Raw genomic sequence first — 24,851 nt, forward strand, 5'->3', positions numbered from 1 at the left:
TGCCTGCTTCTCCCTCTTCTAAAGAGGGGAAACAGGAAAGGGGGAAGAGAGATCTAGAATTTTTCTTTTTTTAAGAAATAAGAATAAGAATAATAAGAGGGTTAAAGAGTGAAGTGAGGAAGAATAAGCTAACCCAAGATGATGAAATAAGAAGAGCCAAAGGCAATGCGACTGCTTTATTGAGGCAAGAGCAAAAAACTGAAGAGGGGACAGCCTATCTCCTTGTAATAGCTACTCCTGCCTTTGCCCACTAGAGGCACAAGGAAGCCCAACTCCGTTGATTTATGGCTGTGCTTGTAAGTCAAAATAACTTCTCAGAAAGGAGGAGGAGAAGACATACTACTCTCCTTCCTTGGAGGTTTTTAAGCAGAGGTTGGATGGTCATCTGTCATGGGTGCTTTAGCTGAGTTTCCTGCATTGCAGGGGGTTGGACTAAATGACCCTCAATGTCCCTTCCAACTCCACGATTCTATGATTCTATTCCTACAACTGCAGCTTCAAAATTGTATGGAAATACAATTCCAGAATCAGCCCAATCATCAGGAGAATGATTCCAAAAGTTACTGAGATATTACCTTCCTCTGTGTTGTGTTTCCTTCTCAGCCATTTTTCCACTGTTTCAGCACTTACACTTTCTGACACAAATTCATCCAGTACCTGGGGATGGAGAGAAAGATAGGCCTTCACTTTTTCATCTGTCAAACCTGAAAAAGAGAACATTGCTGTTTATACTATGACTATTTTAATGAGAAATGTTATGGAAATAACAATAAAGACAATCAGGAATGAGCTCTGTTGTGCCATGTACATCAGAATCACCTGGCCTGAAAACTTTGCAATAATTCAAAAGGTGATAACAGAAAGATATAATGGAGGCCTGCAGTCTGCAAGTAACAAATTGCATGAAAGTCCACTAACTGACCACTATGAAATCAACCCATGAGCAGAAAGATAAAGGTAGGCAAACAGTTGCTGAGCCACTGGCAAATGAAAACCAATGTGTAAATATGAAGGGCCAAGTGTCTGGAGGACCTTGAAAGAGAGCCAAGTAGACAAGTAACTAAATGGATTTCTTTAAAAAATTAATTAAAGCAACAACTTTAATTAATGTAAACATGCATTAATTAGTGTGTGTTTTGTTAAAGTAGAAACAGATTTTTGAGGAAACATTGCACTGAGTTGACAAAGCAACACTTCAGTGATTTCAGATACATGTGTCTGAACAAGTTTCAGATGGCACATGAAATATCGGGGGGGGGGTGGATCTAAAAATAAAGATTACCAGACATTTGCTATATTTCAAAAAGTAAAAATCAGGACACAAGGTGTTAAGCTTCCGATAAGGGTTGCCAAATTTTCCCACACATTTAAGCAATTTCTGCCCAGACACTGTTTCCAACTGCTATGTTCCAGTTATGTCCAAGAAATTCCGGACGTATGGCAGCCCTATTCCCACCCCACCTCACCTGCGTGTGTGCTATCCATCGATATAGATCTAAGAAGCAACAGTGGATGCACATGGGTTGAAAGCAATACACAAGTCTCTACTGCTAAGTGGGGGGCGGGAGGAGCAAAGAGCGAAGAAATTGCCATTGCCAGATAGCACTGTGTGATAGCAACTGAATGATGGCGTGTACTAGGACTCCTCTCAGCAGCACAGTGCAAGGTCATGACCTGGAGAGTACCCTATTCATCTCATAAAACAAAACAAAATAGGAGCTATTTCCAAATATATTTCTTCTTCCAAAGAAAAAGCATACGCATACGAATAGAGACAAGTATGCACACACACACACAAGCAGAGTAGTTAAGATTTGGATATAACCACAGACCTCAAGTTATTGCACTGAAAGGAAAGAGAAAGTGGAATCTTATAAAGGAGGTATTGTGATGATTTTTTTTCAAAGGAAAGGAATTGTACTTAATGAAAATATACCATGTCCCACTGCAATGTCACCAGATTCACTCCATTGGAATTACAATTGGCAAAAACAAATAAAGCCTGCAAACGGTACACATGTAGTTGGCTACTTAAGCAGACATGGCCCAATTCTGAGCTTGAACCGTTGTTGCTCTTCAATGGTTCAAATGTGACTTTCCCACAAGTTCCAAAAATGAAACAGGGCAACAAATCTCTGCCAGCATAATTCAAGCTTGACCTAGCCTCACACATCTTCTAGTCATTACACAAAGACAGAGCTGCGAGTTCCAAGAGTATTTATTCCCAGAGAAAAATGGCCAAAAAGCTCCCTTCATAAGTTTCAAACACAAGGCAAAAATCTTGCATGCGAGTACTGACAAACCTCCTAAAGCTGGTCCACCTGTTTTGTGTGTCACGATTCATCCCTGCTTGATTGTTGATATTGTTGAACCACAGCTCCCATCATCCATGACCACTGGTCATGATGACTGTGGCTGATGGGAGTTGTAGTCCCAACAACATCTGAAGCATACCAAACTTAAAGAAATTGGTACTAAACAAGTTTGTACTAGGAATGTTTCTTGCCTGCTTTGAATAGACAAACCAGGAAGTATGTCTGTCTTTCATGCCTGCAACTTGTACAGCAGGAATGGGAAATCTCCAGATGTTTTGAGGCTATTGCTCCCATCATACTGGCCAAAATGTGAGTTAGCATCCTACAGCATCAGGAAAGCTGCAAGTTCCCTATCCCTGTTCTACAGCATGAAAATAAAGACTCTCACTTTAAAGATAACGAGCGGGTAACAGCGGCAAACAATAGCACAGTTCTGAGAGTACTGAAGTAATCAAATACACAAATAAACTGAAAGCAATAATAATAGCCTGACAGATATGGTAGAATTTTAAACAGAAAATGTTAACATACATGACAGAATGTCATTATTCATGACAGAGTCATTTCTGTGTCCTCACTTACCCTTACTTAAAGCCCATTGATGTCCATGGTCCTGTTTATGCATAATAAGGCAGTATCACAGTCATTGAGACTAAAACAAGTATCTTCAAAACACTGTACTAGAAAAACAACAGCTTACATTTAATAATAATTTTTAAAAAGCAGCTCTGGTCGCCTCATAACTTTGAGTTTAGCATGCAAGGTTTTCCTGATCTTACAAGTTTTTCATTGCAAAAATCCATTTCCTATCTTCACGTTGCAAGAGCAATACGATACAAATATTTTTCAAAGGTGTGTCGGAAACAAGTGCAGCAAATCGCCTAGAGGGAGTAAGTTGCATGTTTTCACAAACAGAAAACACACTGAATACAAAAGTGATAATTAGTTCTGCTGGGGACGGACAGAACTAATTAGAATAACTCCTTAACTACTGCTTCTCACTGTGAATGCGTGGATAAGAAACATTTGTTTTAGCACAAATAATAAAAAATTATTCCTACATCATCGTTATTTCTACAATAATAATATTTTTATGTAATGCTTCTAAAGCATTCAAAACACTTCATATACACTCATAATCCTTATAACAACTGACTTGTAAAGTCAGTATTATTCTTATGGGGGTATTGTGGCTGAGAGATGTACCTTATTTATGCATTGCTCATGTGTAGTACAACTGGGTGTCAGGGGACTCAGTTACACAGCTGCAAATAAAACGTTTTAAATGTGTTGTAAAGTGCAATATACAAATGTGACACAAGACGGCGACAGTGAGCTATGCCAAATTCAATGTATTTTCCAAAACTTTTTTTAAAAAAGCATTTTCACAGCATTGTTTATATGTGTGTAGATTCCATCCTGAAGTAACATCTAGGCACAAGGAGCGTCTAGCAACTCTGCCCTTCTATTCAGACAATTGCTCACAATGCATGTTTGTTTACTTTTAAAAATCCAAAGTCAGGAGTAAGACTAAAGGTGCGGCCCCACTCTGGTCTGTGAACATGGCCTGTAAGCAAGTTACACGTGTGCAGGGATACATGGTCTGCCTAAGGCTACCTACCTAGTGAGCTTTGAATTATAGACTTACCAGCTCACAGTGCCTTTTATCAGCTTTGGGTCATAAACTTCACACTTAACTAGGTAGAGATAGCCTTGCCAGTTATCCATGTTCTTGCTACCTTCTTGTTAATATTTTATTACAATGCACTTTGTGTGGAGCTGGCTTCAAAAACAGTCTAGAATTTTTTGTCAGTCCAAAATAGGGTGGCAAGCTTGTTAACTGGGACTGGGTGATCTGACATTACTCCTGTCCTCCGAGAGTTGCCTCCCAGTGTTTCTTGGCTCAGTTCATGGTGCTGGTTAAGTCCTGCATCATTTGCTGATAGATCACCTCCTCCCACATATAGCTACGCAGACAATGAGGTCACCTCTGAAGGCCCTTCTCCAGGTGCCCTCACCAAATAAGGTGAAGCAGTTGGCTACCAGGAAGAAGGCTTTGTTGGCTATAACACCCTGATGATGGAATGTCCTCTTCAGAGAAGCTCCCTTGGTGCCCACTATATCCTTTTTGATATGAGGACATTCTTATTTCCCCAGAATTCTAAGCAGATTTTTAATGGCTCTTTAGCAGCATTTAATGGATGAAATTCAACATGGCACTAAGAGGGTTTTTTCATCAATGCATGCATTTCTGCTTGTCAAACAGAACCATGTCTCCTCTCCACCCCCACATTGTTCTGTTGGTTCTCCTGACCCTCCAGAGCAGATTTTCTTCTGGGAGGGAACATTGGGGGGGGGGAGCTCTTGTGCACTAGCTGGAGTCCTTCTGCTGGCTTTCACCAACACGCCAGGTTAGTTGAATCCAGTCAAATGTTTTTGCTTTTAGATCTGTTGCACTGGTTGAGAATTCTATTGGATTGTTTTATTCTTATGCTGCCTAATACTTTTCAATGCCACATTCTGCATTTTAAAATTTCTAAATTGTATTTTTAGAATATTTTAACTGATCATTGTCAGATGGCCAGGGAAACTTTGGTTATGGAGCAGAATATAAATGTAAGTGAAATCTCTTCTGCTTTTAAGTTATAACCAAAGCATGTGTATACCACCATTTAATATTCCTGCTGAATGATGGAATCTAGTGCTAAGAACACCCAGGATTGCTTCAAGAGAGTTTGTTTTATTTATTTACTGTTTTATTCAAGAGACTTTTTTTATTGTTTCCAGGGAGATTAGAGGACATTGGGTGTTTACTGAGCATTCATTCTGATTAGCTCGCAGGGAGGTTAGGTGACATTACACCAAGCAGATGCTGTCCCGCTTTCCAGTTTCTATGTCCTGTCACTTTCCTTCTTGCAAAAGTCTGGTGCCAGGACTGGTTGGTTGGGCAAGAGCTCCAAACCAACTTTAATTATGCAACCTGAACTGGCCAATTGGATCCCACCCAAAAATAGAGACAAACTGGAAGTGCACAGCATCATAAAACACAGTCCTGTTTACATTGCATATATATGCAAGTAACACAATCCATAGGTTCACCCAGCTCTTATGTTCACAGAGAACCCCTGAGTACGTTAGAGCACAACAGATCAAGATGCATTACTGTAAATCATTTTTTAAAAATGAATTTTGTAGAACTATGAATATATGAGTTTCTAAAAACCAATGTTAGAATCAGATATCCACAACTGTACTAATCCTAACCTGCACCCCACCCCCAAGCACTGCCTGTTAATAAGTCTTACTTCAGAGTCTAGACTGATTGCAAGGCTGTGACCTTAAATTGGCGTTTACATTCTGGGAAAGCTTTTCCCACCCTGAAGTGGGAAACCACATGAGACTCCAATACGGTTTTTTAAAAACATTATCCACTATGAGACAGGATGGTACATCCCAAAGAACTAAATAATGTCCTGCATATCCTGGGAACAGGAAATTCCTACCCTGTGAATTCCTGTTTCAGCATGCAAAAGGGGGGATTCTGCAGTTTATTGGGATGACAGAAGGCATGCAAGAGGAGTGAACAGAATACCTTCCTGCCTCTTATCAAGACAAAATCCACAGGTAAGAAATCCCTTTTTGTAGTAATTTTTTAAGGCATCCATGGCATGTGTGTACACTGCTTCATTTGGATTAGAAGCTAATCCCATTAAATGAATCCCTTCTTTGTTCAAAACATCAGAATTCAACAGTAATTTTATAATATCCTTTTCAAGTCAGACTTTTTTTAAAAATAAAATAAAATAAAGAATCACAATCCATTTAAGTGAAGAATGCACAGCACAAAAAAAGCCCTAAGCAGTACCTAACAGTTGTGCTTGGACAAAATCTGTCAACCACTAATAAACAGAATGTGTTTTAGTGGAAACAAATTGAAAGTATCATTTTCAGTTACAGAGAATACAGTGGTGCCTCGCAAGACAAATGCCTCGCAAGACAAAAATCTCGCTAGACAAAAGGGTTTTTTGTTTTTTGAGCTGCTTCACAAGACGATTTTCCCTATGGGCTTGCTTCGCAAGACGGAAACGTCTTGCAAGTTTGTTTCCTTTTTCTTAACACCGCTAATACAGTTGCGACTTGACTTCGAGGAGCAACTCATAGAACGCAGTGTGGTAGCCTTTTTTGAGGTTTTTAAAGACTTTGGTGATTTTTGAAGCTTTTCCAAAACTTTCCCGACACCATGCTTCGCAAGACGAAAAAAATCGCAAGACGACAAAACTCGCGGAACGAATTAATTTTGTCTTGCGAGGCACCACTGTATAATTGATTTATTCTCCTATCGAATCCAAGCTTTGTTTTCCCACCAAAAAGCCCTTATACCAGGCATAGGCAAATTCAGCCCTCCAGATGTTTTGGGACTACAACTCCCATCATCCCTGACCACTGGTCCTGTTAGCTAGGGATGATGGGAGTTGTAGTCCCAAAACATCTGGAGGACTGAGTTTGCCTATGCCTGCCTTACACCTTCTCCAACTGCCCGTGCGGAGTACAGGTAACTCGCATCTTATTTACACGATTGCAGCGTTGCGTGGTTGGTGGAGGAAATAAATAAATAAATGGAGAGGGAGGAAACCCAGTCTCCGTTTATCTATTTCCCCCATCCCACATGCGCAAAGTTGTGATCACGGTTTACCCAGCTTTGGGAAGATGCTGCAAGGGCTCTGTCAGCATTTCAGCATTTCAGAGGCCTCACACAGCCCTTCCAAAGCTGGGTAAACAGGGCATCAGGCGCAAGGGCTCTGGCAGGGTCATAGACTTCTCCCTTCTCTTTCCCAAAGCTGAGCAAGCACCTACTAGGCTTTGGGCAAGGAGGAAGGAGGACTCTAGGACCTTGGCAGAGCCCTACCTTCCCAAAACCAGATAGGCAGTCCTGCACACTGCACAGGAGCCAGTTCCAGGGGTTCATGGCTTTATCCTTTTTTGCATACAAACATGGACCCCTGGAACCAAACCCTTGTGCAAGATGTGAGTTACCTGTAGCAGAGAGGGTATTCAGGGACTGGAGAGACCTCAAGTTCTGAAGGGTGAGCAGCATATAGTCTTAAAACCCATTTTAAAAATAAACCTTTGTCACATGCTACCTTGATATAGATCTTTTATCTGAGAAGGCAATACCATCTCACAACTGCTTTTCCCATTTGTTAGGTTTCCTTTTACCTGCTTTCAATCTTTGCATTCCCACTATTTTCAAAGGGAAATAAGGAAGTACAGTAAATAAGAGCAAGGCAAGGGAAACCTTTAATTAAGAGGCATGATTAGAAAGAAGATGGATACTTCTTCCCAAGAAAATGTTTCATCTGTTAACGATAATCTAAGCCTTCAAAACCAACATTTTTTTTCTGTGATAACTGTTATTACATGTAATCTATGGGCTAAATTACAAAGTTCAGCCTTAATTATGATCACTCTGCATAAGCATTAGGAGAAGCAGACCTCAGGTTTTTTATGGATTGTTCCCTGCTTAGACTAAAGAAAACCAGCGGCTTCCTTCAGCACAAGTGCAACAAAATTATCATTTGAACTTCTTGTTAAATTCATTTGACAGGAATTTCAGATTTATAAATCAGATATATTAGCTCCCTCTATTCATTGGTTTGCTGTTACTGAAGAAGATTGACAGGAAACCACATGCAATAAAGTTTCATGCTCAATTGTGCATATCCAAATATTAGCCCACAAAAACTTTCAAAGGCACCATTTACTGTTCTCTGCCCATGAGCATTCCATACACAGAACACTAAAATACAGTGGTACCTCTAGTTACGAACTTAATTCGTTCTGGAGATCCGTTCTTAACCTGAAACTGTTCTTAACTAGAGGCATGCTTTTGCTAATGGGGCCTCTTGCTGCCGCTGCACCGCTGGCACACAATTTCCGTTCTCATCCTGGGGCAAAGTTCTCAACTCGAGGTAACTCTTCCAGGTTAGCGGAGTTTGTAACCTGAAGCGTTTGTAACCTGAGGCATTTGTAACTCGAGGTACCACTGTATTAACATTAGTTATTTAAAAAAGTTCATGATCTAAGATTTTTGCTGTTTTGATATTCCCCCATTTCCCGCCAGTGGACATTACTGACTTTTTAATCAGTTAGCACAGGATTAATTATTTTAATTTCCCACCCTCGCATCCCAAATACAGTTTTAATCAGTTTCAAACCATAATGTTCTCTTCTATTTATGTGATCTAGTGCCGTCTCATTTGCTAAGCTCATATAAACTGAGCAAAATGAAACCCAAGGCCATTAAATTGATGCACCCTGTGGGAACATATAGAACACTTAGGTTACAAAATAAAGTTATTTAACACGCTAGACGACAAAGGAAAAATAATCCTACTTTAAAAATCACTAATTAAATTCTTCACTAAAATATTTTGTAAGTTAATCGTTCCAGGAAAAAACAAAAACCAACATTAATGAGCTCAATTTACAAAGATTTTTTACCAATACAAGGGGCTCACTGAACATCAAGGATGTTACATTTCTTCTGATGTAGTACAATTGCATCTTGCACAGGAGTTACATTCCGAGGATGGTGCACATATACAGTGGTACCTCGGGTTACATACGCTTCAGGTTACAGACTCCACTAACCCAGAAATAGTACCTCAGGTTAAGAACTTTGCTTCAGGATGAGAACAGAAATTGTGCAGCGGCGGCAGCAGGAGACCCCATTAGCTAAAGTGGTGCTTCAGGTTAAGAACAGTTTCAGGTTAAGAACGGACCTCCGGAACAAATTAAGTACTTAACCCGAGGTGCCACTGTACAAAAACCTGTATGCCAGAACCCCCTTGCATGACCATCCTTAACTTCCAAGCAAGACAGAGCTGATGAAACATATAGGCATAGGAGCCCCTCAACAGTAGATTAAGCCTGCCAGTCCAAGGAATGGTATCCAACCAACTTGTTCCATCAACACAAAGACTCCACATTAAGGATATTATCCCACATGCCATCAGTTATATTCAAGAGTGTCCAACTGACTTTAGTGATTTTATACATGAGCTAAATCAGGGATGGCTAACTTATGGTCTGCAGGCTGAATTTGATTCCCCAGGTGATTCTGGATGGCAAACAAAGCCTCTCAGTAATTTGCCTGCATTTTCAGAAAAAAGGGTTTTGTTTTTTAACAACAGGTGGCACTGTTGTCCTCACACTGTTTTGGAGAGATCTTCAACAGTCTGACAGCAGAGCTTCTTACCTTTTCAAAAGAGTCCCTCCTCCTTCTGCTGCAGCACCATTCTTAGATCTAAGAAACAGAAGAGCATCCCTCTGTTTCCTATCTCAAAACCTTGGTGATGATGATGTGCCAGAGGCAGAAGGGGTTCTGTGTGTATGTCAATATGTGCATGTGCGTCCATGTTCATCTGTCCCCCCCTGAGGTTGAGTGTGTATGTGCACATATAAATTGGGCTCAGGTTGGCACGTGGTTCTCAGAGAGGTGGCAAATCCTCACTGTGGCCTTTGAGCCAAAAGAATGTTTAGTCGCCCCTGAGCTAATGACTGCAGCCTAGGTATGTAATAGCTAGATATGAATGCAAATTCAGTTCATTATTTAAGGAATGGGCACACTAGAAACTTTCAAATCATGGTTCAGCTATGGACTACAGAATCTTTTAATGGGTTGCTGAAGTTTTTAAATTACTGATGGCCATGCAACTCTGAAAGAGGAACACACATAAATATGGCAAGAAGCAGCAAATACAATGAAACCTCAGTTATATTTATGCAGTTGTAAACATAATTAGGCCATATTTGCATGGAATCATCACTGCATCCACTAGATGTGGCACTTAAGAGCTGAATAGCATCAGTAATTATGGGTGATTTTAAAACTCCAAGTAGACCTGCTGAAATCACCTGCTGAAATCAATATGCGTATGTTACTTAAGTTCATCCATTTTAGCAGCTCAACTCTGAGTATGGGTAATGCCAAATATCACAGTACTGTATTAAATTTTAAAGCTAATACTAATAGAAGGACACTGACAAACTGGAACGTGTCCAGAGGAGGGCAACCAAAATGGTCATGGAAACGATGCCTTATGAGGAACGGCTAAGGGAGCTGGGCATGTTTAGCCTGGAGAAGAGGAGGTTAAGGGGTGATATGATAGTCATGTTCAAATATATAAAAGGATGTCACATAGAGGAGGGAGAAAGGTTGTTTTCTGCTGCTCCAGAGAAGCGGACACGGAGCAATGGATCCAAACTACAAGAAAGAAGATTCCACCTAAACATTAGGAAGAACTTCCTGACAGTAAGAGCTGTTCGACAGTGGAATTTGCTGCCAAGGAGTGTGGTGGAGTCTCCTTTTTTGGAGGTCTTTAAGCAGAGGCTTGACAACCATATGTCAGGAGTGCTCTGATGGTGTTTCCTGCTTGGCAGGGGGTTGGACTCGATGGCCCTTGTGGTCTCTTCCAACTCTGTGATTCTATGATTCTATGATTCTACCTTTCAGTGAAGACAGCCGTTACTCAAATAAAACCAGTATTTTATTTATTTTTAAAAGATATTTATTAAAATTTTCAAGATATTACAAAATGAAAAAAGAAAAAAGAAAAATACAAAATAAAATAAAAAAACAGTTAAAAACAACTCAATCTTTCCATTACTTATTTTCCATTAGCTTGTTTCCCGGACCTCCTCGCGCCTCCCTTTTTTGTATTCCAGTTCAGTTTGTTAGTTCAGCAAATCCTTCCCCTCTTTATTTATCCTAATCTTTAATCTTAAAATATTGTGACATTAAATTTATACCTATTAGTAATCCATTTTTCATATTCCCTTATAGTATTACAGCTAAAAACCACTTAATTTCTATCCAACATCATTCTAACATTCATTAATTTTACAATATTTCTGTAAATAGTCTTTAAACTTTTTCCAATCTTCTTCCACCGTCAAATAAAACCAGTATTATCACTCTTCCCTCACATAATAGCTGAAATATCACACAGACACCTTTCTCACTGATACAGGCTAGCATTCATGTTAATGTTAGATTTTGGCAGATCATGACTGCTTAGAACAGCATAAAAAAGGATACACAGAATTTCTAACATAAAATAAAAAATGGACCTGGAGAAGTGCGTGCACAGTACCTACTCATGCACTTACAAGGGGCTCCCCTTGCCAATACAAGATCAGCACCATCTATGTTGGCAGCTTTTATCTCCAGTTGAGAGGGAAGGTGAGGGAATAGGCAGAATCTGGCACCTACTACCCACTGCACCTACCTAACCTGAGTACTGAGTGTAAGTTAACAGCTTTTTAGATCCAGAACTGCTTTCTGTACAAGGGTCATATGAGTGTGCATTACACTTGAAACAGTGTGGTAATAATGCATAGCACAGAACTGCAAAGCACATATGGGTTCCATGCAGCCCTCACAAGCTTTCCCTGCAGGCAGCTGTGGGTTCAATCCATGCAATTCAAGCTGTGCCTGAAAAGGAAACATGTTCCTTTGTATCCCTGACTTGAATTCAAAGAGAAAATCAGGAACAATCCATCCTAAATCTTCTTTCCTTTTTAGTCACAGCTTAAAGCAGGCTTCCTCAACCTTGGCCCTCCAAATGTTTTTGGCCTACAACTCCCATGATCCCTAGCTAGCAGGACCAGCGGTCAGGGATGCTGGGAACTGTAGTCTCAAAAAACATCTGGAGGGCCGAGGTTGAGGAAGCCTGGCTTCAAGTCTCGCGTCACAGTTTGAGCCTTCCCATAACTCATGCCATATATGGCAACAGGTCTGGAAAAGTAGGGCATCAATTGCCGTAAACAATTGTACAGGAAAGTTTTTAATGTTTGATGTTTTGATTTGTTGGAAGCCACCCAGAGTGGCTGGGGGAAACCTGTCAGATGGGCAGCATATAAATAATTTGTTGTTGCTGCTGCTGCTGCTGCTGTTATTATTGTTATCATTGCTATTAAACAGCCTGGCTGACCAACCTCTGATGGGTCTAATTAGGTCCATGAGCTGCAGGTTTCCCTCCAATGCTGCAGCTCTTCCTTAAATGGTTTTAAATCCATAGACTACAATGCAGGAAGTTTAGCATGCTGTGAATACAGTGGTACCTCTGGATGCAAATGGGATCCGTTCTGGAGCCCCGTTCGCATTCAGAGCAGAACACAACCCACGTCTGCTTGTGCGCACTTCACGATTCGTCGCTTCTGCACATGCGCGTGGCGTTATTTTGAGCGTCTGCGCATTCGCAAGCAGCGAAACCCTGAAGTAACACGTTCCGTTACTTCCGGGTTGCCGCGGAGCGCAACCCGGAAACGCTCAACCTGAAGCAACTTCAAGCTGAGGTATGACTGTACAAGTCTATTTTCATGTCAGAAACAGAGGCTTAACATTACTCATACTGTTTTCTTCTACTAACTTCCTAAAGTGACATCTGTCTCCAACGTACATGACATTCTTGTTAGATCTCTCATGGCTCTGCTTCATCTATCCATTATGCCCTTTGATTTTGCTTCTTTCCACAGCCATGCACATTAAAACAAGGGTGGAGACCAGCCCTCAGGCCTAATTAATCCCATCAAGCCTCTCCATTTGGCATACAAGGCAGTATTGACCAAGCCACGTCCACCTGCCCTGCACCTGACATCATATTATCCTCAGGCCTTGCAAAGCGCCACACACCAGGCTCTGCAAGCACCAATGGCCAGTTGTATGTCATGCCTTGCAAAGCACTGTGCCTTTATCCCCAGTCTGATTTCAAATTACATAGATGAAAAGAGGTCACCTGATGTCCCTGTGGCATCAGGTGATTGACACGTGGGTAGCCTCACCTGACTGCCTAGCCTGGTCCACTGGGTGTCTCCCCAGCAGTAAAGAGAGAAAGGGTTGCTGATTTATCCAGAAGAATCCAAGAATTTTCTCCATTCTTCTCTAAGTAATTATTATGCACGTCTTACCTAGTATCTTTTTTCTTTCTTTCAGTAAGCCATAATTCACTGTTCTCAAGGTACTTTGTAATGGCAATGTAAAAATTATACCAAAAATAACACTCATTTAAACATAGCTCATTATCCATCTGTTTTCATAATTTCCATTTCAGATGAGAAATCTTGAAAGAGCTATTTGAGAGTGGGAAATATTGAGGGAAGTAAAGTTACTTCTATAAAAGGACATGAAGTTACAGCCACGGAAGCCCTGTCGGACATTTGGGTTCCAAAGAAAGTTCGCAAACTAGAACACTCACTTCCAGGTTTGCAGTGTCCGGGAGCCAAAACGTTCGAGTACCAAGGCATTCAGGATCCAAGGTACGACTGTATGACAAATTACTGGAGGACAGATCTATCAACAGTTGTGAGCAATGGTAGCAACACAGAACCTCCAAGTCCAGAGGCAGAGTTACAGGTGCTGTGAACCCAAGAAGAAGCTGGCAGGTGACTGTTAAAGAACGAATGCTGCACTAGATGGAACCTCAGTCAGAACCAATGAGGTTCTTTTAGTCTTATAGTACACGTTTTAAGAACTGTTCTGTGTTGCTGAATCTTAAATGTCTGACAAATTAACAAAAATGTCCTCATGTCATAGAAAACTGTTTTTCACTGTCAGCTGATAAATCTGAAAAACTCAAATAGAAAAACACAAAACTGTCCTTCATAACAACCCAGAGGCATAACACAGGCAGAACTGTCTTAAGTTTGAAACAGAATTATTTGAGTTGCATAATTAAACAAAGAGTCTCAAGGGAAGGGGGGGGGGGAAAGGCAAGGTAGTAACTATGTAATAATTTGTTGCAATGTACGTACATTTCAGTAACAACCAACTATAGGCATGATGAGTGTCCAAATAGCTTTAAAAAATGAATGCACAGAGTAGGAACATTATTTTTTTTATTCTAAACAGAGATATATTGAGTAAAGAAATTATTTCTGAGTTAAATAAAGAAATATATATACAGCCATCCTTGGAGTATATCTGAACGTATTTAAACAAAATTGAAATGCAACATAAACTGTTATTTTTATTTAATTATTGTATTTACATCCCACACTTTTCTCCAAGGAGCTCAAGGAGGCATACATGGTTCCTCCCTCCTCATTTAATCCGCACAACAACCCTGTGAGGTAGGCTAGCCTAAGAGGCAGTGATTGGCCCAAAGTCACCCAGTGAGCTTTGTGGCCAAATGGGGATTTGAACCCTGGTCTCCCAGATCCTAGTCTGACACTCTAATCACTATGCCATACTTGGGCCAGCAAGAACTCCAACTAAGTAAAAAGTTGGAGTATTTGAATTTATTAAAAAAACAAAACCCTATTTCCAAACTATGGGCTATGTAATGTTTTGAAATAATGTGCAAATTCTAAGAAGTTATTTGCATTTAGTACCCTCTCTCTCTTTTCTGGCACAATATATGGACTTGCACCCTAAGCTTCTATGGGGAGAAGTCCACTCATGGAATGCTCCAACTGGTCAAAGGCACAATTTTCACTTACTTCTCCTGCCCCCACCCCACTCCCGAACAACCTGCTCTAAAAGATTGTAGGACTCTCTGGAACAGGGGTCAGCAAACTTTTTCAGCATGGGGCCAGTCCACTGGCCCTCAGACCTTGTGGGGGGCCGGACTATATATTGGGGGGGAATGAATGAATTACTATGCCCCACAAATAACCCAGAGATGCATTTTAAATAAAAGCACACATTCTGCTCATGTAAAAACACCAGGCAGGCCCCATAAATAACCCAGAGATGCATTTTAAATAAAAGGGCACATTCTACTCATGTAAAAACATGCTGATTGCCAGACCGTCCACAGGCCGGATTTAGAAGGAGAATGGGCTGGATCCAGCCCCCAGGCCTTAGTTTGCCTACCCATGCTCTGGAGCAATGCAGGAGGTGGTGCTGGAGACTCCAAGGAAAGGAGAGTGAAAATACCCCCCCCTCACAGACACACACACACACTCTGCTTTCACCAGTAGGAGCATTCATTATACCAAATAAGCTTTTCATGAACAGATGGAGCCCTTCTGTTTGTGTTAGGGCAACTGAAGATCCAAGCTCTGACTATTTTGCAAGACAAACTTCAGAACTTATGAACAATTTCCTTAAGCCATGCAGAATTTAGCTGAGTCTTCCTATTTTACAAACACTGCATGTTGCATTCCGTATCTGATTCCAACAGCACAATGAAGTAAATATTGCACACGGTGATTTAAACACTTTTCTGGTGGACATTCGTGCTTGCCAAGTAATTTAGGAATAATACTAAATAGTTTGAACAGACAGGATTCTGGCTCTGTTTCAAGGAAAGCAATAAGATGTTTTTAAAAATGCTTCAACAGAGCTGCCTTTTTCAGACAAAGAACCTTTCTTCCTCTCTGGCGCACATGTTTGGGAAGAGAGCCAAGGTGCTACTTATCAGCTGTTTGACATCAGGGGAGGACTGTGTGCGTCAGAAGGCCCAGTGGGGACTCCTGAGTTATGGCAATGGACCATGTGGTTCTTATCAGCTTGTAAAGCCTTGCACTTCAACTACTGCAGCATGAACAGGGAGAAAAGGAGGGGCAGGAGAATAAGGTGATTTAAATAAACGTGAAGACTTGAAGGCTTCCCAGGCTATTGCAGGCTAAGTGTGCTGCATCAAGTAGCACTATGAATAAACTTCTTTGGTTTAAGCTCTTCTCACGTCCCTCCTGTAGTAATTGCATAAGGACAAAGTGTTCAAAGCAGAGGAGGAGCCCTGTTTCCAGAATCGATTGTTCATAAAGAAACAAGAGTATATACCCCTGGGATGTGGAATACAAGGTGGACTGTTAAACAGCATCCTCATTATTTCAATAATACTCACATACATTGTGAATACTCTGTCAGGTCTGGCATTTACTTCTGAGCACCAAAAATAGCATGTGTTTTATCTGTTCTGTCTTCTGCAGCAAATAGCTTGTTCAGTGGAATTTCTTCATAGGCTGCCTCATGCTAGCTTCTAATGTAAGGGCCAGCTTAGTTTGCAACCCTGGAATAATCCATAGGCAGCATGGCAGTGTATGAATTGTTCCTTCTCCAACTACTGTATCAAGGTCTGAATCAATATTCAGCCTAGAACACATGCTGATAGGCACCACTGGAGATGGAAGGGAAACGTTAGCAATTTACTTCCAGAAATGTTTTTTCAACCTACAGCTTGCTTAAAAAAAAAAAAAGTTGCTGCGCTTTTTTTTTTAATGGAATTATTTGCTGAATTATTAACTTGTTTTTAGCTTTCATTGAAATGTCTATAGATATGTCATCTGAGCAAGTTCCCAAAATCTATCATGGATTTTGCCTTGTCAGAATCTGTTGGCAATCAAACTAGGCAGACCTTCTACTTCCCAAGTAATTTCACTCACTTCAATTGGAATTCTTTAACTTCCATTTAAATATTTACAGATGATGAGTGAAACTGAATGGTACCTGTGTACAAGCTGAAAGGACTTCTGCTTGCACAACAAGGCTTTACCCATCCTTGCCTCCTTCCTGCAGCTGCCTGCGCCCTCCATTAATCTGTGACGGAGGGCTGGGGAACCCTCAGAAGCCACTGGCAGGAGGTGGCTGACATTATCTGTCATATAGCTTCACTTTTAAAAAGTCTAGCTTTGCTTCTGTAAACCTATACTTGAAGAACAAAGGAATTCAAAGTTCACACATGCAGCACTTGCAACTTTAGTTCATCCAAAAAGGTGGGTGTTCTTCCCAACTGCAGGTTCTATGAGACCAATACAATTACACAAAAAGTATGAATTCAGAAAATTTTGTTGAAGTTATGTAATCTCTTTGCTTCAAAGCATGTTTAAAGAAATGCTGTTAAAGACAAAAAGAATGCTTATTAGAGTTTGACTCTAAATGGAAATACCTCCTTATAATTATAAACTATGTTATGACTATTGCATAAACACTACTAGTAAAAATTCTGGGCCACACCAATATTATGAGTTTTAGCCCCCACCTAAAGTGACAAGGCTCCTGCCAACCTAGCAGTTCGAAAGCACGTCAGAGTGCAAATAGATAAATAGGTACCACAGGGAAGGTAAACATTGTTTCCGTGCGCTGCTCTGGTTCACCAGAAGCAGCTTAGTCATGCTGGCCACATGACCCGGAAGCTGTACACCGGCTCCCTCGGCCAATAAAGCGAGATGAGCGCCGCATCCCCAGAGTCAGTCACGACTGGACCCAATGGTCAGGGGTCCCTTTACCTTTACCTAAAGTGGCAAGGAGCCATAGTTTAGCAAAAGAGCATTGGGTTTACATATGTAAATCAGGCATCCACAAGTCTGCTTGCCATAGGTGAGTACCCCCCAGACACCTGGCAAGCAGAACTGAAGGCGTCATATGCACTCTTACCCCAGTGCTCTCATTTCCACAGCAGTTTTTGAGCAGGTACAAAACAGCTTGAGTCCTTTCCAAATAGGGCAGGCTACCACTGTTGTTGTTGCTGCTGCTCTTTTATCTTCTATATAAATCACATAATTGAGAGAAAAGGTTCTGCTTCTCCTCAAACCCTCTAGGTAAACCAGAAAATGCAGGGGAGGGGATTGGTGAGGACCACAAATACTGAACTTCTGCATAACACAAAATTCCTGGATCCAACAGTGGCATCTCCAGTTAAAAAGATCTATAGTCTGAGGGTTTGAAGACCTTGAATAGCCACTGCCTGTCAGAAAGGTAAAGTACAGATCTTTCGCCATAGAGAATGACGTTTCAAATAGCAAGTTCTTAAAATTCCATTCGCTCATGAAGTTTTATTTTGTCAGCAACAACAAAGTCCCAGTGATTCCCAAGGTCTTAGCTGCCGATCAGAATAGGTAGTACTTGGCTCAGACAGACTAATATTTTAATGCAGCTTTATATTTCATATGTACCAAGTACAATGACAAAGAAAAGCCTTTTCTGTTTAATAAAGAAAAGTATATCCACTCCAGGTATAGCAGCTACCCTAACTACAAATTTAGTGAAAATGTTCATACACTGCTAAATAAGAAGTTTCCTTTATATGCTATGTATGTGTTAGAAATTGTGAGGATGCTGGGCTGTGCTCTAAAAATGAAATTTCCTTTTAAATTTAGCACAGCTCGTCAGAATGCCAGAGTTCACTTAGCCACAAATTTACACCACATGAAAAGAATTGTTTTATCCAAGCTTCACTGAAGAGCTGGGTAAAATGCCTATGCAAGTCCTTGAATTATCATGACGATGTTGTGTTTCCATATTCTAAGTTTTGTTACCATATTCAATGAAGTCCTATTGCAAAATAATTTTTTGTCAAAATTTCTACAGCAAAAAAAATGTTTGGTGTGGAAAGTATTTCCTGAACCAAAAACCGTTGCATAATTGCAGAACAGCATACTGACTTCTTCTTTTAATACCAAAGGATTTTGTTTAATTTAATAAAACTGTAATGTCTACATGACAACACATTCAGTAAATTCACCAAGCGTGTTGTACAAAAACATAATATTCAACATAAGTAAGAGGTAGGGATTGGATTACTAGACTTAATTCTAATCTAAACGAATGGATGATGTGAGCCCTAGTCCATAAAAGAGTATGCCATAATATATTTCAAGGCTTAAAAATGCCACAGGATTCTTGTTTTTCCTGCAACAGACTACCATGATTACTACTCTGGAAATCTAAAGTGCTTAGAGCTGTTGATGAAGAATGTTCTCCATAAACTTTACACCTACTTTTACCATTTGTCTATTACCAGCAGTATAACTGTACATCTCCCACTTACTTCACTATGGTTCAAGTGAGCAGAGTGTCTTTACGGTGTCCATGGAATGGAATTATTCCAACAAAATGGGGGAGGGGTTACTTTCAATATCACACTCTTTGATATCTGACTAGATCTTAACAGCCAAGTGAACTCATACAGGGAGAAATTGTTACTGATAAACCCAGGCCATTTTAAGCTTAAAGGGTTTAAACCAGCACCTTGAATTGCTCCCAGAAGCAAATATCAGTATCCAATGAAACTGGTGCAGAACAGGCTGAACGAGAAGCATATAAACTCAATACAGTGGTACCTCGGGTTAAGAATTTAATTCGTTCTGGAGGTCCGTTCTTAACCTGAAACTGTTCTTAACCTGAAGCACCACTTTAGCTAATGGGGCCTCCCGCTGCCGCTGTGCCACCGGCATGCGATTTCTGTTCTCACCCTGAAGCAAAGTTCTTAACCCAAGGTAATATTTCTGGGTTAGTGGAGTCTGTAACCTGAAGCGTATGTAACCCAAAGTACCACTGTAATAACAACAACAAACAACAAAATATAAACATTGTATTGATACGTTTATGCATTCAAAATATATTTGTTGTATTGGCTGCAATCCAAATAAACAGACAAGTAGTTCTGCACTCGGTCCTTGTTTTCCTTAACAGCAGCCTCCCATCTCAGACTGAAGTGAAAAACTAGCACTAGGGTTTATCTATGAACAGCTTTTAATAAATCTCATTGACTTCACTCACCACAGCCAACTTTTCTTATAATTCACATACCACAGAAGAGTGCAATGTCTGAACTATGCTTAGTTATTATGTATTGATTTATTAAATTTAGTCATCACTTTTTCAAAGCAAGTCTAAAAGCAATTTACAAAGATTTAAAAATGTAAGTCTAAAAACCTACATAACAACCACTTAAATAAAGATTAACTACTAAAAGACAAGCACCAAGACAAGTTAGAGTGTTGGACTACTCAGGTTGAAATCCCTACGCAACCATCTCATTAGGTAACCTTGGCTAAGTCACCATCTCTCAGTATAACCTACATTATAGGGTTGTTGAAAGGCAAAAAATGGAAATGGGAGAGAATCAGGTATGTTGTATACATTTACTAATTAAAATAAATGAATAAGCTACTATTTCACTAAGCAGTTTGCTGCTCCTGTAAGAGAACATTCACGCTTTCAGCTGAAAAATGCTCACCAATTTTTTTCTCTGCCACTGAAATACAGTTCTCAATTCTAGCTCTGAGGCTGGCTCTACTCTCTGTTGCTGCTAAGTTGTCTGGTATTTTCGATGAATTTCTTCTAGATGATGCGTCACTTGGGTTCTGAAAGTATTCATCCATATTTCTCATAACAAGCACCCTGAAAAGTAACAATGCTGGCAGGGCTACAAAAGTTTAGTAGAGCACAAGACATCTAATATTCTCATGCTACCTCAAAACAGTGCCCAGAAAGAGTTTTGGGCTAAAGGAAGTTATGATCTCACTGCATTACAGATAACAGATAAAGTTACGATCAGCAGATGCCTTCAACTGACAAAGTGACTCGTGGAACTCTCACCCCTTCATCTCTATGACATCACTTCAAATGCAGTAAGTCATTACTCATCTTCTCTCAACACTATATCACTCTAAATCAATCCAGAAAGTTTTTAAGACTACAGTGGTACCTCGGGTTAAGTACTTAACTTGTTCCGGAGGTCCGTACTTAACCTGAAACTGTTCTTAACCTGAAGCACCACTTTAGCTAATGGGGCCTCCTGCTGCTGCTGTGCTGCCGGAGCACGATTTCTGTTCTCATCCTGAAGCAAAGTTCTTAACCTCAAGCACTATTTCTGGGTTAGCGGAGTCTGTAACCTGAAGCGTATGTAACCCGAGGTACCACTGTACTTATTCCCACATTAAGTAGTCCACTACCACAAAATAATAGTTATACAAATAAACATCCACACAAAATGACTCCAAATGTAAAGGTAAAGGTACCCCTGCCCGAAGGCCAGTCGTGACCGACTCTACGGTTGCGCGCTCATCTCGCTCAAGAGGCCGGGAGCCGGCGCTGTCCGAAGACACTTCCGGGACACGTGGCCAGCGTGACGAAGCTGCATCTGGCGAGCCAGTGCCAGCACCACACATGGAAACGCCGTTTACCTTCCCGCTATAAAGCGGTCCCTATTTATCTACTTGCACTTAGGAGTGCTTTCAAACTGCTAGGTTGACTCCAAATGTACACACACACAAAACAGCCAATACAGAAATATTCAAACCTAACAGTTATGGCCCCTCACTATAGCCTCTGCCAAGTTAGACAGCATGATCAAAGGTCCCAGAACTTTTGCATGACTGCAAAATAGTGGAAGCCAGAGAAGGTAGCCTGTTGTGGTCTATTGCTTGTCTGACTCTACAATAAATATTGCTGCAAACACACTGTCTGTGGGTAAATGGTTAAGGAATCACTCTCAATTCGGAGTTTTAGCGCTTCTAGTCTCACGGCCCTCTGAACTGATCTTTTGCCCTCTGAACTGATCTACAATTTTGTTTTCAACAAAACCAATTACTGAATGTTATTAGCCATACAGAATATGCTGTATGGTAGAATGGGATGCTAATGACCAATACCAACATGAATGTCCACTAGGCTTGCATGTCGAGCACACTGCTTTATGGAAGTGAATCAAGGGCAACTTACAGCTGCCAGGCATGATCCCTCGATGCCTTCCATGTGGGCTGTGTCAGGAAGATTTTGGGCCTCGCATGGCAGGACCAAGTCTCAAACAAAGATGTGCTCTCCCAAGCCCACATTCCCAGCATGTTTGAACTTCTCTCTCAGCAATGTTTACACTGTCTTGGTCATGTGCACGGAATGGAAGATGGCAGGATCCCCAAGGACATGTTCTACAGGGAGCTGGCTTCAGGCACCATACCTGTGGGCAGACCAACCCTGCTTTGCAAATATGTTTACAAACATGACATGAAGGCTGACAACATTGACCCAGCAGTATAGAAATCCATTGCAAATGAGCACAGTGCCTGGAGACAGACTGTCAGGTTGTGTATCCACAATAGTGACCAGAGGAGGAATGACCACTGGGAGGAGTGCAGTGAGAAGAAATGACATGGTGCACCCATAGTAGCAAAACCGGACTCCTTCATCTGCCCCACCTGCACATGTCTGTCCTATATCCATCTCTACAACCACAGCAGGCACCATAACTCTTCAACAGTTTGACTTTGCCCCCAAAGGCTCAATCTCCCATAGTCTCCTGAGATAGATGGATGCTGACAATTAGCTATAGATGTAAGCTTTGACTTGTTTGAACACATAAACTCAAACGTGCAAATAACTTGCTTTCTCACCTAGTGTAAAATAAGCATTGTCCCTAGCTAGGCAGGAAGCACCGCTTGAGAAAACCAAATTGATAGCTTGTTTCCAGCTCAAGCACAGTTATTTTATACTTACAAATAAATAAATAAACAAACTGAGCATGCTCCTTACATCTTTCAATTGCATGGGGGGAGGGTTGCAACTGGCAGAAGCTTATAAATGTTGCGAGAAATGCAAATTAAGCCTGACTTATAGCTATTGGCTCTTTTAGTACTATGGAATGTTAATTACCTTTGTTTTGGTTTTTTCTACTGTGTTTATTGCCATTATCACATAACCACAAACAAAACATTCTTGAATGCCAAATTGGACACCATTATTTCCTCTTTTTATAGTTGTTTATTTTCATACTATGTTAATTTGTGGAGCGTAGGATACTCATCTCTTTTCCCCAAAATTGTCTCAATGTCAGGCCAATAAGAACTATGAATTTCCTCTCAGGCTTTCTTCAGGATCTAAAAAGTGGACACTAAAGCATGTTGGAAACCAATTCTCAATTTAGATACAAATTGCAGGTAAGTTTTATGTCCCTTATACTGTGCTCATAACTTGAAGCCTAAATATTTCACTATGAAGAACAAAGTTCCAATTTAACCAGAGCTCCTATAGTGCTTTAATTTAAGAACGAACTAGAGCTTGATGAGGGGAGCCACATTTGTTTATTTATATGCCTGACCCATTCATGTCTAAAGCGAAGTGGGGTGGTTTGACTTTTACAATTAAAATGTGTGTGCAAGGGAACTCCCCTGCTTTATCTCTATGTGGTATAGTGGTTAGAGTCTCAGACTAGAATCTGGGAGACCAGGGTTCAAGTCCCCATTCAGCCATGGTGCTCACTGGGTGACCTTGGGCCAGTCACTGCCTCTCAGCCTGACCTATCTCACAGGGCTGTTGTGAGGATTCAATTGGGGGGGGGGAGCCATGTATGCTACCTTGAGCTCCTTTAGAAAAAGGTGTGTTATAAATACAATAAAATAAATAAATAAATTTGTACCCTGTTGCCTGTAGCACTTTCATTTATGATTCAATAACTAAGCCAGGAGACATTCCTGCAGCAACAAAGCACAGGGGGGTAAGGGAGAGGAAAGCATTAATTAAGTTGCCCTCATGCTAATTTTGCTATAAAATATAGGTCTCCATCACCCACTTTAGAGGCAAACAGGTCACAGCTAAATAGGGCAGGCAAGAATGGAAAAGGTCCAACTATTTTTGTTATATTTGGAGATGGGGTTACAGAAAGAACTGCAGTGATTAAATATGGAAGAGAAGACCATGAGAAGTCCACCCTCATTTTCTTAAGGGGTCTTTAAATACATGCCAGGGGAAAAGGTTTGATGCCAAAGTGGAAGTGAATTACATCAGTAGAGAGGACCACTACTGGCAGAGCTTCCCAGTGGTAAGTGAAGAAGGGAGAGTTGGCCAGTCGGTCCACCCCCACCCCACCCCCTTGTGGGTGTTTGTCTATCCTTCCTTCTACTTTTTTGCTGCCACTAGGTGGGTTTTGCTTTCCCACCCCTACACCACCCCAGCTGCCTTCACCAAGCAGCTGAAAACTCCCTTGTTTTATTCACAACATTTAACTCTTAAGATGTTACTCATGTCTTACAAAAAGAAACCCGAGGTCGTTTAAGACAAGGTTGGTACCTCAAACCACCACCTTTATATGGCCAGATAGTTACTGTCCCTGAGTTCTGTTACAGTTCAGTGTATGTATGAATAGCTTAGTTGGTTAGAGTGTGGTATGCCAAGGTTGCAGGCTTCCACCTGCACAGCAGTGGGCACAGCCCTCTACGTTTGAATTGTTTCAGCAACAAAGTAGTATGTGCTCTTTGCTCAAGAAATGCAACAATCATAAAACAGGAAACTCAGTTTAAATCAGTGGTTTAAAATTAATATTTTGTTCTCAGTTAGTTAAATTGCCTCCATCTTTCCTGGAGTAAATTCTTTATACTTTGTGGTTTGCTACTATTTTCCTATATGTGTAACAGCCCACTCAGCTGCATGCTCTATTTTTCTGTTAATGAATGCCTGTCCCTCACTATATGCAGACGAAAAAGGCATGTTTGAGCAAATAATTGCATCCAACCCTCAAGTGCCAATAGCAATGCACTTGAGCATTTATATTATTCATTTACATTTCTATTCCTTGAAACTCAAGGACACACGGGATACCTGGTTCTCCCCCTCCTAATTTGATCCTCACAACAATCCTGTGGGGCAGGTCTGACTATGATTACTTATGGTAGTACTGTATGTTCCGCCTAATAGCTTGTTGTTAGAAAGGCCCTTTTTCAAACTTCCAGTCAAAGCTCCTTGTTAATAGTACTAATAGCATTACATCTCCACAAGTGCTGTTCTGCATTACAGATCAAAGGCAATTCCTCCTA

At 40.8% G+C, this 24,851-nt stretch overlaps 1 protein-coding gene across 9 annotated transcripts in view; it reads right to left on the reverse strand.

Moving 5' to 3' along the window:
* Positions 1 to 24,851, reverse strand: part of PDE10A (phosphodiesterase 10A) — a 198,655-nt gene that overhangs the window by 55,979 nt on the left and 117,825 nt on the right. For 8 of the 9 annotated variants that reach the window (XM_081188207.1, XM_081188205.1, XM_081188201.1 and 5 more), the window contains one exon: positions 576 to 704. In XM_081188207.1, the coding sequence (XP_081044333.1) occupies positions 576 to 704 (129 nt within the window). Of the gene's footprint in view, positions 1 to 575; positions 705 to 20,281; positions 20,629 to 24,851 lie in introns of those variants that run through there. The other variant, XM_081188203.1, reaches the window with a different exon arrangement.

The sequence above is a fragment of the Podarcis bocagei genome (assembly GCF_964188305.1).
Source record: "Podarcis bocagei genome assembly, chromosome: 3".
In the NCBI taxonomy this organism is placed as follows: domain Eukaryota; kingdom Metazoa; phylum Chordata; class Lepidosauria; order Squamata; family Lacertidae; genus Podarcis; species Podarcis bocagei.